We start from the raw sequence: 15,083 nt of genomic DNA on the forward strand, positions 1-15,083 counted from the left end.
CCATACAGTATTATATTGTCTCACTGTATTAATGTATCATACAGTATCATAGTTTCACTGTATCAATATATCATGCATTATCACTATCTCACGTCATATCATTGTTTCACTGTATCAATATATCATACAGTATCATAGTTTCACTGTATCAATATATCATGCATTATCACTATCTCACGTCATATCATTGTTTCACTGTATCAATATATCATACAGTGTGATATTGTTTCACTGTAACTATATATATCATTCAGTATCACTATATCACAACATATATCGTTTCACTGTATCAATACATCATACAGTATCATATTGTTTCACTGTATCACTATATCATGTTATGTGACTACATCCCACTGTATCATATTGTTTCACTGTATCTCTATATCATACCGTAACACCATCCTACATTATCCCTATATCAAATAGTATCATATCACAGAGTATAATACATTACTGAATCATACCGTATCACTATAATCACTATGTGACTTTATCCCACAGTATCATATTGTTTCACTCCATCATACAGTATCCCTGTATCATACAGTGTGATTACGTCCCACTGTTTTGTATCATTTCACCATATTGCTATATCATACTGTATCAGTGTATCATACTGTATCAGTGTATCATACTGTATCATAGTGAGAGATGTCGAGTAAAACTGTTATAAAGACAGAAGTATACATGAAACAAGAGAATAAGTCAATTTAAATATCATATAAATATTAATAAATATATATTTAAGACGGGTGTCAGACTTACTGTCAGGGACGTGTTGTTCTTCACTGAAGTCGTAAGGACTGTAAGGTTCACTGCCCTGAGATTCACGTCGCCCCCTTCAGGACACACAAGGTATTGTTAGTGCTGGCAAGACTGCATTCATACACTACTTTATGCATCACAAGTATGTGTGTAGTACACTATGTGTATATACAGCAGTGTGTATGTACCTAGTACACTGGGTACGTACTGTGGTGCGTATGTACGTAGTACACTGTGTACTTATTGGGGTACGCATGTACGTAGTACACAGTGTACATATGTACGTAGTACACAGTGTACATACTGGGGTAAGTATGTACGTAGTACACTGGGTATATACTGTGGTGTGTACGTAGTACACTGTGTACATATTGGGGTACGCATGTACGTAGTACACAGTGTACATACTGTGGTACATATGTATGTAGTACACTAGAGGTACAAACCGAAGTACATACAGTATGCATGTAGTACATTATGTTTACCGTTGAGTAGTAGTAGGTAGAGTATGTGTACCTAGATTAGTAGTAGTAGTAAGTACAGTATGCGTACCTACTTTAATAGCAGGTAGAGTATGTGTACCGGGCAGTAGCAGTATATAGAGTATGTGTACATACAATAGTAGTAGTATGTAGTAGAGTGTGTACCTTTTCCTGTGAGATGGTTGCAACTGCTGTGTAGTATGTAGGGTAGTAGTAGTAGTAGTAGTGTGTATGTACAGTATGTAGTAAAGTATTAGTAATAGTGTTTAAGTACAGTATGTAGTAGAGTATTAGTAGTAGTAGTAGTAGTAGTGTGTATGTACAGTATGTAGTAAAGTATTAGTAATAGTGTTTAAGTACAGTATGTAGTAGAGTATTAGTAGTAGTAGTAGTGTGCGTGTACAGTATGTAGTAAAGTATGTGTACCTTTTCCTGTGAGATGGTTGCGACTGTTGCATAGTATGTAGGGTAGTAGTGTGTATGTACAGTATGTAGTAGAGTAGTATTAGTAGCAGTGTGTAGGTACACTATGTAGTAGAGTGCATGTACGGTATGTAGTACAGTAGTAATAGTAGCAGAGTGTGTACAATATGTAGTAGAGTAGTAGTAGTAGTGTACATGTACAGTATGTAGTAGAATAGTAGTATGTAGTACGTGTACCTTTTCCTGTGAGATGATTGTGAGTGCTGCGTAGTATGTAGGGTAGTAGTAGTGTGTATGTACAGCATGTAGTAGTAGTGTGTATGTACAGTATGTAGTAGAGTAGTGTGTATGTACAGTATGTAGTAGTAGTAGTGGTATGTAGTAGAGTATGTGTACCTTTTCCTGTGAGATGATTGTGAGTGCTGCGTAGTATGTAGGGTAGTAGTAGTGTGTATGTACAGTATGTAGTAGTAGTGTGTATGTACAGTATGTAGTAGTAGTAGTGGTATGTAGTAGAGTATGTGTACCTTTTTCTGAGAGATGATTGAGAGTTCTGCGTAGTATGTAGGGTAGTAGTAGTGTGTATGTACAGTATGTAGTATGTATGTAGAGTATGTAGTAGTAGTTGTCATAGTAGTGTGTATGTAGAGTATGTAGTAGTAGTTGTCATAGTAGTGTGTATGTAAAGTATGTAGTAGAGTAGTAGTGTGTATGTTAAGTATGTAGTAGTAGTTGTCGTAGTAGTGTGTATGTACAGTATGTAGTAGTAGTAGTAGTGTGTATGGAAAGTATGTAGTAGAGTAGTAGTAGTGTGTATGTACAGTATGTAGTAGTTGTCATAGTAGTGTGTATGTTAAGTATGTAGTAGAGTAGTAGTGGTAGTGTGTATGTACAGTATGTAGTAGTTGTCATAGTAGTGTGTATGTTAAGTATGTAGTAGAGTAGTAGTGGTAGTGTGCATGTACAGTATGTAGTGGTAGTTGTAGTAGAGTGTATGTAAAGTATGTAGTAAAGTAGTAGCGTGTATGTATAGTATGTAGTAGTAGTAGAGTAGGAGTGTGTATGTAGAGTATGTAGTAGTAGTTGTCATAGTAGTGTGTATGTAAAGTATGTAGTAGTAGTTGTCATAGTAGTGTGTATGTAAAGTATGTAGTAGAGTAGTACTAGTGTGTATGTACAGTATGTAGTAGAGTAGTAGTAGTGTGTATGTACAGTATGTAGTAGTAGTTGTCGTAGTGTATGTACAGTATGTAGTAGAGTAGTAGTAGTGTGTATGTACATTATGTAGTAGTATTTTTCATAGTAGTGTGTATTTTAAGTATGTAGTAGAGTAGTACTAGTGTGTATGTACAGTATGTAGTAGAGTAGTAGTAGTGTGTATGTACAGTATGTAGTAGTATTTTTCATAGTAGTGTGTATTTTAAGTATGTAGTAGAGTAGTACTAGTGTGTATGTACAGTATGTAGTAGTAGTTGTCGTAGTAGTGTATGTACTGTATGTAGTAGAGTAGTAGTAGTGTGTATGTACAGTATGTAGTAGTAGTTGTCATAGTAGTGTGTATGTAAAGTATGTAGTAGAGTAGTAGTAGTGTGTATGTACAGTATGTAGTAGTATTTTTCATAGTAGTGTGTATTTTAAGTATGTAGTAGAGTAGTACTAGTGTGTATGTACAGTATGTAGTAGAGTAGTAGTAGTGTGTATGTACAGTATGTAGTAGTAGTTGTCGTAGTAGTGTATGTACTGTATGTAGTAGAGTAGTAGTAGTGTGTATGTACAGTATGTAGTAGTAGTTGTCATAGTAGTGTGTATGTAAAGTATGTAGTAGAGTAGTAGTGTGTATGTACAGTGTGTAGTAGTAGTTGTATTAGTGTGTATGTACAGTATGTAATAGTAGTAGTATGTACAGTATGTAATAGTAGTAGTAGTAGTAGTGAAGTATGCAAAGTATGTAGTAGAGTATTAGTAGTGTGCATGTACAGTATGTAGTAAAGAAGCAGTGTGTGTGTGTGTGTGTGTGTGTGTGTGTGTGTGTGTGTGTGTGTAGACTATGTAGTAGAATAGTATGTAGTAGAGTATGTGTACCTTTTCCTGTGAGATGATTGGGACTGCTGCGTAGTCGCTTCTTGGTCTTCGTCGGAGGAAGAATCTTCTTCCTTTCTCGAACGTTTCTTTTCTTTCTCCAGAACCTGCAAGAAAATGTTGTGGTTTGTTTGTATCCCGTTTATAATACTACTATATTTATCACGTACCTTCTTGAAGTACACAAACTGTACCACATTTATAATACTACTATATATTTCATGTACCTTCTTGAAGTACACAAACTGTACCGTGGTTATAATACTACGATATTTATCACGTACCTTCTTGAAGTACGCGAACTGTACCAGCTCCACGGCCACTTCAGAGTCCTGCAGTTCTACAGCTTTGCTCATGCGGGCTTTGGCGTGCGCTGTGGACAAGCGGATCAGGGTCTCCAACGTGCGCGCCGTCACTGGCGACGTCTGCAAGTCAACACGGGAGAAAAATTAATTTTATGCTGACTCGGCACCTAAATATTTCTCTCAAACCCCAAAACCAGTGAAGTTGGCACTTTGTGTAAATGGTAAATAAAAACAGAATACAATGATTTGCAAACCATTTCCAATCCATATTCAATTGAATAGACTGCAAAGACAAGATACCTAACATTAAAACTGGAAAACTTTGTTATTTTTTGAAAATATTAGCTCATTTGGAAGTTGATGCCTGCAACATGTTTCACAAAAGCTGGCAAAAGGGGCAAAAAAGACTGACAAAGTTGAGGAATGCTCATCAAATACTTATTTGGAACATCCCACGGGTGAACAGGCTAATTGGGAACAGGTGGGTGCCATGATTGGGTATAAAAGCAGCTTCCATTAAATGCTCAGTCATTCACCAACAAGGATGGGGCGAGGGCAAAATGTCCAACAGTTTAAGAACAACATTTCTCAACGAGCTATTGCAAGGAATTTAGGGATTTCACCATCTACGGTCCATGATAAAATTACAAGGTTCAGAGAATCAGGAGAAATCACTGCAAGTAAGCGGCAATTCCCATGACCTTTGATCCCTCAGGCGGTACTGCTTCTAAAAGTGACATCAGTGTGTAAAGGATATCACCATATGGGCTCTGGAAGACTTCGGAAAACCACTGTCAGTAACTAGTTTGTCGCTACATTCTGTAAAACTCTACTAAGCAAAGCCATTTATCAACAACACCAAGAAGGTTTCTCAGTTCAAACATTAAATATCTTGTCTTTGCAGTTTATTCAATTGAATATAAGTTGAAAAGGATTTGCAAATAATTGTATTCTGTTTTTACCATTTACACAATGTGCCAACTTCACTGGTTTGGGGTTTTGCATCCATATCCATATATATATCCATATATATATATATATATATCCATATATATATATCCATATATATATATATATATATATATATATATCCATATATATATATATATCCATATATATATATCCATATATATATACACATATCCATATATATATATCCATATATATATATCCATATATACATATATACATATACACATATACATATATACATATATATATACATATATACATATATATATATATATATATATATATATATATATATATACATACATATACATATACACACACACACATATATACATACATATATACACACTATATATATACATACATATACACTGTATATATACACATACATACATATACACACTGTATATATACACACACACATATATACATACATATATACACACACACGTACACACACTAGGTGTAACAGTACACAAAAATTTCGGTTTGGTACATACCTCGGTTTAGAGGTCACGGTTCGGTTCATTTTCAGTACAGTAAGAAAACAACAAAATATAAAATTTTTGGTTATTTACCAAATTGGTAAACAATGGCTTTATCCTTTTAACATTGGGAAGACTATAATAATTCTGCCCACCTTAATTCACATTAAACTTCCTCAAATTGTTGCTCAGATTAAATAAAATGACCAAACATTTCTTCTACATATAAAAAGTGCAACATTAAACAGTTTCAAGTCAACGCATCATGCTTAATTTATTACAGCATTGGGGAAGCCTGTAGTTGACCTTTATTATGTAAATGTTGTATTTTTATCAACATGTGATAGCAGGGACCCTGCCATTCAAAACTTTTCTGTCCGTAAAACACACACATGCACACCGCAAAATGAGCTAACGTTACGCTAAAAGCTAACTAGCCTCCACCTCAAGCCAGAACTGCGAGCGAGCTGAGCTGCAGTTTAAGTTTCTCGAAGGTCAACGGGCTCAAAATGATGTTAGTAGTAGTTGACTGGGAGGTGTTATCATTTGGGGAGAGTACGCTGCCTTATGCTCACCTGCTAAACACTTATCTGCTCGACGCTGAAGCATTTACTACATGCGCTCTGAATACGCACTGCTGATTGGCTGTTACCACTATATATGTAACCAATCGGATGGTTGTGTGGGTGCTGAGACAGAGGCAGAAGAAGCAAAGCAGCTTGTTAAGACTTTAAAATAGAAACCTGTTCGGTACACCCCCGTACCGAACTAGTTCAATACAAATACACGTACCGTTACACCCCTAGTATATATACACACACACACACACACACACACACACACACACACACACACACACAAAATGTTTATAGTTATGCTGACCCGGGCGATGTCAGCACCAAGCTGCTCCTGACTCCTGAGCCTGGAATATTCTTCTGCGATGTGATTGGCCGCCTCCTCCGTCAACACGGGCGTCACTCCCTTGGCAATGTGGATGTACTTCCTCATGAACTCCTTGCTCACCATCTTCTCCCTGAAAAGTTGGTCACTCATCAGTCAGCACTCTGCATTCGTACATTTTTTTGTTTTTCCGATTTTTTATCTTCCAGGCCACATATCTGCTCCCAGTCATGTCGCACAAAAATGTACTTTGTTTTTAAGTTCCAGCAACATGCTGGTGAGTTAGCACGGAGTGCAGAGCAGCAGCAGAGTTGCACAGTTAGCCTCAATATTCAAATGTATGCATGTAGAAATACATCTTCCGTAAACGTTTGGACAAGTTGAAAACAGCTAAGTCAATTCCTTGGGCTGGGAATCTTTAAAAAACCCAAGTCCGAAGTTTCTTCAGCGCAAAAATTATGACTAAAGCAATGATGCTACAATTGGGGCGTTACAGCTCGGTTGGTAGAGCGGCCGTGCCAGCAACTTGAGGGTTCCAGGTTCAATCCCTGCTTCTGCCAACCTACTCACTGCCGTTGTGTCCTTGGGCAAGACACTTTACCCACCTGCTCCCAGTGCCACCTACATTGGTTTAAATATAACTTAGATATTGGGTTTCACTATGTAAAAGCGCTTTGAGTCACTAGAGAAAAGCGCTATATAAATTTAATTCACTTCACTAATTTTATTTACACTTAAATTTGACATTTTCGCTAAGAAACAGTGTATATTATTTGTTAATTATTAATTTAGTTCAAATTCATCATGTATATAAGAAAAATGCTCATTTAGTTTTTTTTAATCCCTTCTTTTGCAGTACATTTGATTAGTATTTACTTCTGTATTCATACAACATTAGCATGCCAGCACATGACTGGATAAAAAATACCAAAATGCACAATTTGCAGGTGTAAACACACAAAATTAGCTTAAAAATCTGCCATACAACAGTGGTATGCCACTTTTCTACCTTCAATGTACTCAAAGCGCTTTGACACTACTTCCACATTTACCCATTCACACTGATGGAGGGAGCTGCCATGCAAGGGGCGGTTTAGCTCGGTTGGTAGAGTGGCCGTGCCAGCAACTTGAGGGTTGCAGGTTCGATTCCCGCTTCCACCATCCTAGTCACTGCCGTTGTGTCCTTGGGCAAGACACTTTACCCACCTGCTCCCAGTGCCACCCACACTGGTTTGAATGTAACTTAGATATTGGGTTTCACTATGTAAAGCGCTTTGAGTCACTAGAGAAAAAGCGCTATATAAATATAATTCACTTCACTAACCAGCACCCATCAGGAGCAAGGGTGAAGTGTCTTGCTTAGGACACAACGGCTGTGACAAGGTTGGTACTAGGTGGGGATTGAACCAGGGACCCTCGGGTTGCGCACGGCCACTCTCCCACTGCGCCAAACCGTCCCTCAATATAAGAGATGTTATACAACTCTATGAAAAATCAAAATTTTTAGGTTCGATCATAAAAAGCTAGCACAAACCTTAGCACGCTAACCTTCTCACAAGCATAGACATCTTATAAGTAGACGCAGCACGGAGCGCTAGTGCCTGTTGACGAGATGCGGGGCCGCCATCTTGGAGTGGTGATCCGCTCCACTCAGTGCAATTTATTTGGCAGGAGCAATGAACCGTCAGCGCATTTAATTCATCTTACCTCACTGAATACCACAGATATTTTAACGCGTTTTTTTTTGTCATACGTGTAGCTAACATAAATATATACAAACACCTAAATCCACCAATCTGTTTCACTGGATTCAGAATAAAAACAAATTCTGTCATACCCAACAATGTTAGTATTTGAATATTGTTACTTGAAGACTTTATTCCTGGTTACAATGATACTGTTAAAGTAATGTCTTATACTTTGCCTAAAATGAGAATGCATCATAATCAGCGGTGGCTGGTGAACTTTGCTTTAAGTGGGGCTGAAAGTTTGTAAACCAAACCCCTGCAGGGGGGTCATCCTCCCCCCCAGAAGATTTCTTTGTGATTTTCACATACAAATGAAGCATTCTGGTGCATTCTGACAAAATAATGAAGACAAAATAGAACATTTCATAGATTTGCAGAGAACTATATACAATATGCACACTGAAGGCATGACAAGTATGACATTTTTAAATTTAAATACCGTATTTCCTTGAATAGCCGCCAGGGGCGCTAATTAATTTAAAACCTCTTCTCACTCCTGCGCTTATTCAAGGCATGCGGTAAAAGTAAGCAGGCGCTAAAAGTTTTAAAACCTCTTCCCACCCCTGCGATTAACAATGGCATGCAGTAAAAAATTGAGTGTGATAAAAAAAAAAAAAAAATTGTTCTGCGGCCGCGTCCCGGTGGTTGGGGACCACTGCTCTACAACGTGTTATCGCGCCCACCTTTACACCATGCTATCTGCGTGCGTGCCGGCCGGACGCATGCATTTCGCTGCTTCTCATACGAGATTGCAATGCATACTTGGTCAACAGCCATACCGTTTACACTGAAGGTTGTGATATAAACAACTTTAACACTCTTACTAATATGCACCACACTCTGTGAACCCTAACCAAACACGAATAACAAACATTTCTGGAGAACATTGGCTCTGTAACACATTATAAACGCAACATAAAAAATATCCAAAATGCCATGCATCCATGCCTCTTGGCTATATTATACACGCACCCCCAACCCCGCCCACCTCAACCAACGCACAGGGGAACGGGGGGCGGTTAAGTGCTAGCGGGGTGTATAATAAAGTCAAGAGTCATGGATGCATGGCATTCTGGGTAATTCTTATGTTGCGTTTAAAATGTGTTACAGAGCCGATGTTCTCCCGAAATGTGTTTGGTGTGGGTTCACAGAGTGTGGCGCATATTAGTAAGAGTGTTAAAGTTGTTTTATATCACAACCATCAGTGTGATCTGTATGGCTGTGGAACAAGACCCCCGGTTCATACATAGTAAGAGCAAAATAAAACTCCTCCGCCATTTTGAATATGACAGGGGAAGCGTCACTCGTGACGTCACGAATTTGACCCAGCGGTAAAAGTAAGCGTGCGCTAATAAATATGGGGAGGGAGTTTGACCCGGCAGTAGTTCAAGGCAGGCGCATATTACATGCCTGGCGGCTATTCAAGGAAATACGATAATTTAATTAACAAGCAATTCTATTATGATCATACTCGTGTTTGCTCAAAGATACGATTTCAGTACTATTGATCTTTGCTCCATCTCAACTCTGTGGTAATATTCTTTCCACAAAATACAACTGATTGTACGTTAATGTTAAACCTTACTTGTGAAAAGTAATCCCCCCGATTCCTATTTTCAACAGTCCGCTCATTTGAGCAGGAAAACGCTGAACACCATCTTTGTTTTCTACCCGTCAACTGTCAGTTTAGGCTGCTCGCGGCTCCTCATCACCACTTCAAGATGGCGGCCCAATTTCTCGCGTCACAGCAGCCAATGCTGCGTCGACTTATAAGATCCATCCATCCATTTTTTACCGCTTGTCCCTTTTGGGATCGCGCGGGGGGGTCGCTGGAGCTGTCAAACCAAATTTCTTCCCCCCTACAAAAACCTTCCCCCCCGTTTACTTCCGGGGTCATGATTAATACAGACGTTTTGTTAACGCTATATTATAAAAAAAAATTTACATACACAAGCTATGGGATGACGCATTTACTTCCGGGGTTACGTTTCCTCTTATGTCTTCCCATAGCTTGTGTTTGTACATTGTTTTTTAAAATTTTTTATAATATAGCGTTAACAAAACGTCTGTATTTTTATAATATAGCGTCAAGAGGGTCAAGGTTTTTGTAGGGAGAAGAAATTTGGCGTGACATAGCCTATCACAGCTGCATTCGGGCGGAAGGCGGTGTACACCCTGGACAAGTTGCCACCTCATCGCAGAATGTAAGTGGTATTTTTTAAATATTAATCAATGATTTTATTAGATGTCTTTAATAGAAAAATGTCCGTTGACACCAATTAAAATTGTTTTGTTTACTAATGGAACGTTCGTCAAAGTCGCTGTCCACCAAGGTGGTGCTGAAACTGCTACCTGAGAAGGGACCTGAAATCAACCATGACAATAAACACAAAGTGTGTCAACTGTGTTTTAACAATGGGTTATATTTATGAATGAACATGGACTGTACTCATTTAAAATGCTTATTGCTATGGTATTACGTTATATTTTAAGTATTTACTAAAATAATTTGTGATTTTAAAGGATTCCTGCCAAGCAGCAGGCCCAAAATAAAGCACAGGCTGTGTTACATTGTAGTAAAAAAATAATAATAATATTAAAAAAAAAAAAAAAAAAAAAGCAGAAATTGGGAAAAACACAGCAAAAACAATATAATGTAACAAGAAAATGGTTTCTCTTTAAATATGTATACTGAGACTTTTTTCTTAAGCAGGCACATTTATAGCAATAACGGTTGACCTGTAATAATATTTACATTTCAACCGCCGTTGTTTACGTACTTCTTTTTCCTGCTCCCGTGCAGAAGGTTGTTGTGTTTCTCGTAAACCTGCAGCTCTTCCACCTCTTGAGCCGCCACGTCCGGGTCGTCCGTCGCGAGAACGTCGACAGAACCGCCCAGAGCCATGGCTGAAAACCATCGTGTGGAAGACACATGCGTATTAGACCACCAGCACTTTATTGGTCCTGACCATGTGGCATTGGAGCAATTATTTGTTGCAAAAAAAAAACAACGCGGCTAATGCCAACGCAAAGAAGAGCGCCACATTTGTTCCAAAGAAAGGAAAAGTGTTGTCAACAGTCCTTTAAAAAGCAGATGAGTTTTATTGAAGTACATTTGGGACGAGAGACGAGCACAGTGCATATTCATTTACATACTGGTAAATATTCTGTTTTGAATAAAACAAGTAAACAAAAACTGCAAGTTTGCAATTTGTTCATCCTCATTTTAGAGATCGTATCGTATATTTACACGCCATGTTCAGTGTTACATTTTTGTCAATTGTTTCATTCAAAACAGACGATTTATACTTGCACTTTAATTCAATGTTGAATTGTATTATTTCCATACAATTTTTAATTTGGTTTACATAAGTTTACATAAAACATTTAATTTGCACTTTATTCATCTAAATGTTGGAATGTATTATTTGCATACAATGTGCAAGATTACATTTTGTTTCACATAAGTGTTTGATTCACAAAATATATTGCATATAATGTGCAATGTAACATGTTTATATAATTGTTTTATTCAAGACAGAAGGTGCACCTCATTAATCTCAAATATTGGACTATTGTATTTATTTGCATACAGTGTGCAATGTTAAATTTGTGTTTACATAACTGTTCTATTTGAAAAAAGATAGTTTTAAGGTTGCACTTTATGATGTCAATATTGGAATGTATTTTTTATTTGCATACAATGTGCAATGTAGCCTTTTTGTCTTTCAATCCAAAACAAAAGATGCACTTTAGTAATAAGTATTGGACTGTTGTATCTATTTGCATATAATGTGCAATGTAACATTATTGTTTATACAATTGTTTTATTTAAGACAGAAGATGCACTTTATCAATCTCAAATATTGGACTGTTATAATCATTTACATACAGTGTGCAATGTTTGCATTTTTGTTTACATGTCTTAAAATATATTTAAGTTTGCACTTTAATGTCAACACTTGAATGTATTTTTGTATTTGCATAGTGTGAAATGTTACATTTTTGTTTACATAACTGTCTTATTGAAAAAAGATAGATTAAAGTTTGCACTTTATGAATGTCAATATTGGAATGTTTTTTTTATTTGCATACAATGTGCTAAATAACTTTTTTTATATAATTGTTTTATTCAAGACAGAAGATGCACTTACATCCATCCTTCCATTTTCTACCGCTTGTCCCTTGTTTTATTCAAGACAGAAAATGCACTTTATCAATCTCAAATATTAGACTGTTGTATTTGCATACAGTGTGCAATTTTACATTTGTTTACATACTTCCTTATTTAAAAAAAAAGATAGATTTAAGTGTGCACTCTATTCATGTCAATTTTGGAATGTATTTTTTATTTGCATACAATGTGCAATGTAGCATTTTTGTCTTTCTATCCAAAAAAAGACGTACTTTATTAATCTCAAATATTCCACTGTTATATTTATTTGCATACAATGTGCAATGTAACATTTTTGTTTATACAATTGTTTTATTCAAGACAGAAGATGCACTTTGTCAATCTCAAATATTGGACTGTTGTATTTAATTGCATACAGTGTGCAATGTTCCATTTATGTTTACATACGGTCTTATTAAAAAAAAGATATATTTAAATTTGCACTTTATTAATGTAAATTTTGAAAAGTATTTTTTATTTGCATACAATGTGCAATGTTACATTTTTGTCTTTCTATCCAAGGCAGAAAACGCACTTAATCTGAAATATTGAACTCTTGTATTTGCATACAATGTGCAATGTTACATTTTTGTTTACATAACTGTCTTATTCAAAGAAAGATATATTTAAGTTTGCACTTTATTAATGTGAATATTGGAATGTATTTTTTTATTTGCATACAATGTGCAAGGAAGCATCTTTTTCTAAGACAGAAGATGCACTTTATTAATCTCAAATATTGGACTGTTGTATTTATTTGAATACAGTGTGCAATGTTACACTTTTGTTTACATAACTGTCTTATTAAAAAAATATAGATTTAAGTTTGCACTTTATTATTGTCAACATTGGCATGTATTTTTGTATTTGCATACAATGTGCATTTTTACATTTTTGTTTACATAACCGTCTTATTAAACAAAAATACATTTAAATTTGCACTTTATTAATGTCAATATTGGAATTTATGTCTTATTTACAAACAATGTGCAATGTTACAGTTGCGTTTAAATAACCATCCATCAATCCATCCATTTTCTACAGCGTATTCCCTTTGGGGTTGCGGGGGTCGCTGGTGCCTATACAGTCTTATTTAAAAAGACAGATTTAAGTTTGCACTTTATTAACGTCGATATTGGAATGTATTTTTTTATTTGCATACAATGTGCAAGGTATCATCTTTTTCTAAGACAGAAGATGCACTTTATTAATCTCAAATATTGGACTGTTGTATTTATTTGCATATAGTGTGCAATGTTACACTTTTGTTTACGTAACTGTCTTATTTAAAAAAAAAATAGATTTAAGTTTGCACTTTATTATTGTCAACATTGGCATGTATTTTTGTATTTGCATACAATGTGCAATGTTACATTTTTGTTTACATAACCGTCATTAAAAAAAAGACATTTAAATTTGCACTTTATTAATGTCAATATTGGAATGTATGTCTTATTTGCAAGCAATGTGCAATGTTACATTTGTGTTTACATAACCATCCATCCCTCCACTTCCTACCGCTTATTCCCTTTGGGGTCGCTGGTGCCTATACAGTCTTATTTAAAAAGACATAGATTTAAGTTTGCACTTTATTAATGTCAATATTGGAATGTATTTTTTATTTGCATACAATGTGCAAGGTAGCATCTTTTTCTAAAGACAGAAGATGCACTTTTTAATCTCAAATATTGGACTGTTGTATTTATTTGCATACCGTGTGCAATGTTACACTTTTGTTTACATAACTGTCTTATTTTAAAAATATATATTTAAGTTTGCACTTTATTATTGTCAACATTGGCATGTATTTTTGTATTTGCATACAATGTGCAATGGTACATTTTTGTTTACATAACAGTCTTATCAAAAAAAAAAAAAGACATTTAAATTTGCACTTTATTAATGTCAATATTGGAATGTATGTCTTATTTGCAAACAATGTGCAATGTTACAGTTGTGTTTAAATAACCATCCATCAATCCATCCATTTTCTACAGCGTATTCCCTTTGGGGTTGCGGGGGTCGCTGGTGCCTATACATTCTTATTTAAAAAGACAGATTTAAGTTTGCACTTTATTAATGTCGATATTGGAATGTATTTTTTTATTTGCATACAATGTGCAAGGTAGCATCTTTTTCTAAGACAGAAGATGCACTTTATTAATCTCAAATATTGGACTGTTGTATTTATTTGCAAACAGTGTGCAATGTTACACTTTGTTTACATAACTGTCCTAATAAAAAAATATATAGATTTAAGTTTGCACTTTATTGTCAACATTGGCATGTAATTTTTGTACTTGCATACAATGTGCAATGTTACATTTTTGTATACATAAACGTCTTAATAAAAAAAAAACATTTAAATTTGCACTTTATTAATGTCAACATTGGAATGTATGTCTTATTTGCAAACAATGCAATGTTACATTTGTGTTTACATAACCATCCATCCATCCATCCATCCATTTTCTACCGCTTATTCCCTTTGGAGTCGCAGGGGGCGCTGGTGCCTATACAGTCTTATTTAAAAATACATAGATTTAAGTTTGCACTTTATTAATGTCAATATTGGAAAGTATGTCTTATTTGCAAACAATGTGCAATGTTACATTTGTGTTTACATAACCATCTTATTTAAAAAGACAGATTTAAGCTTGCACTTTATTAATGTCGATATTGGAATGTATTTTTTATTTGCATACAATGTGCAAGGTAGCATTTTTTTCTAAGACAGAAGATGCACT

General features: G+C 35.6%; 1 protein-coding gene across 1 annotated transcript in view; it reads right to left on the reverse strand.

Annotated features, from left to right (window-relative positions):
* mcm3 (minichromosome maintenance complex component 3) overlaps positions 1-15,083 on the reverse strand; it is a 38,311-nt gene that overhangs the window by 4,325 nt on the left and 18,903 nt on the right. The window contains exons 11-15 of the mRNA XM_061886539.1: positions 10,943-11,069; positions 6,397-6,547; positions 4,037-4,177; positions 3,756-3,859; positions 769-842 (exon numbers count right to left, since the gene is read on the reverse strand). Coding sequence (XP_061742523.1) covers positions 769-842; positions 3,756-3,859; positions 4,037-4,177; positions 6,397-6,547; positions 10,943-11,069 — 597 coding nt within the window. The remainder of the gene's footprint in view (positions 1-768; positions 843-3,755; positions 3,860-4,036; positions 4,178-6,396; positions 6,548-10,942; positions 11,070-15,083) is intronic.

This window comes from Nerophis ophidion, linkage group LG24 (assembly GCF_033978795.1).
Source record: "Nerophis ophidion isolate RoL-2023_Sa linkage group LG24, RoL_Noph_v1.0, whole genome shotgun sequence".
Classification (NCBI taxonomy): Eukaryota; Metazoa; Chordata; class Actinopteri; order Syngnathiformes; family Syngnathidae; genus Nerophis; species Nerophis ophidion.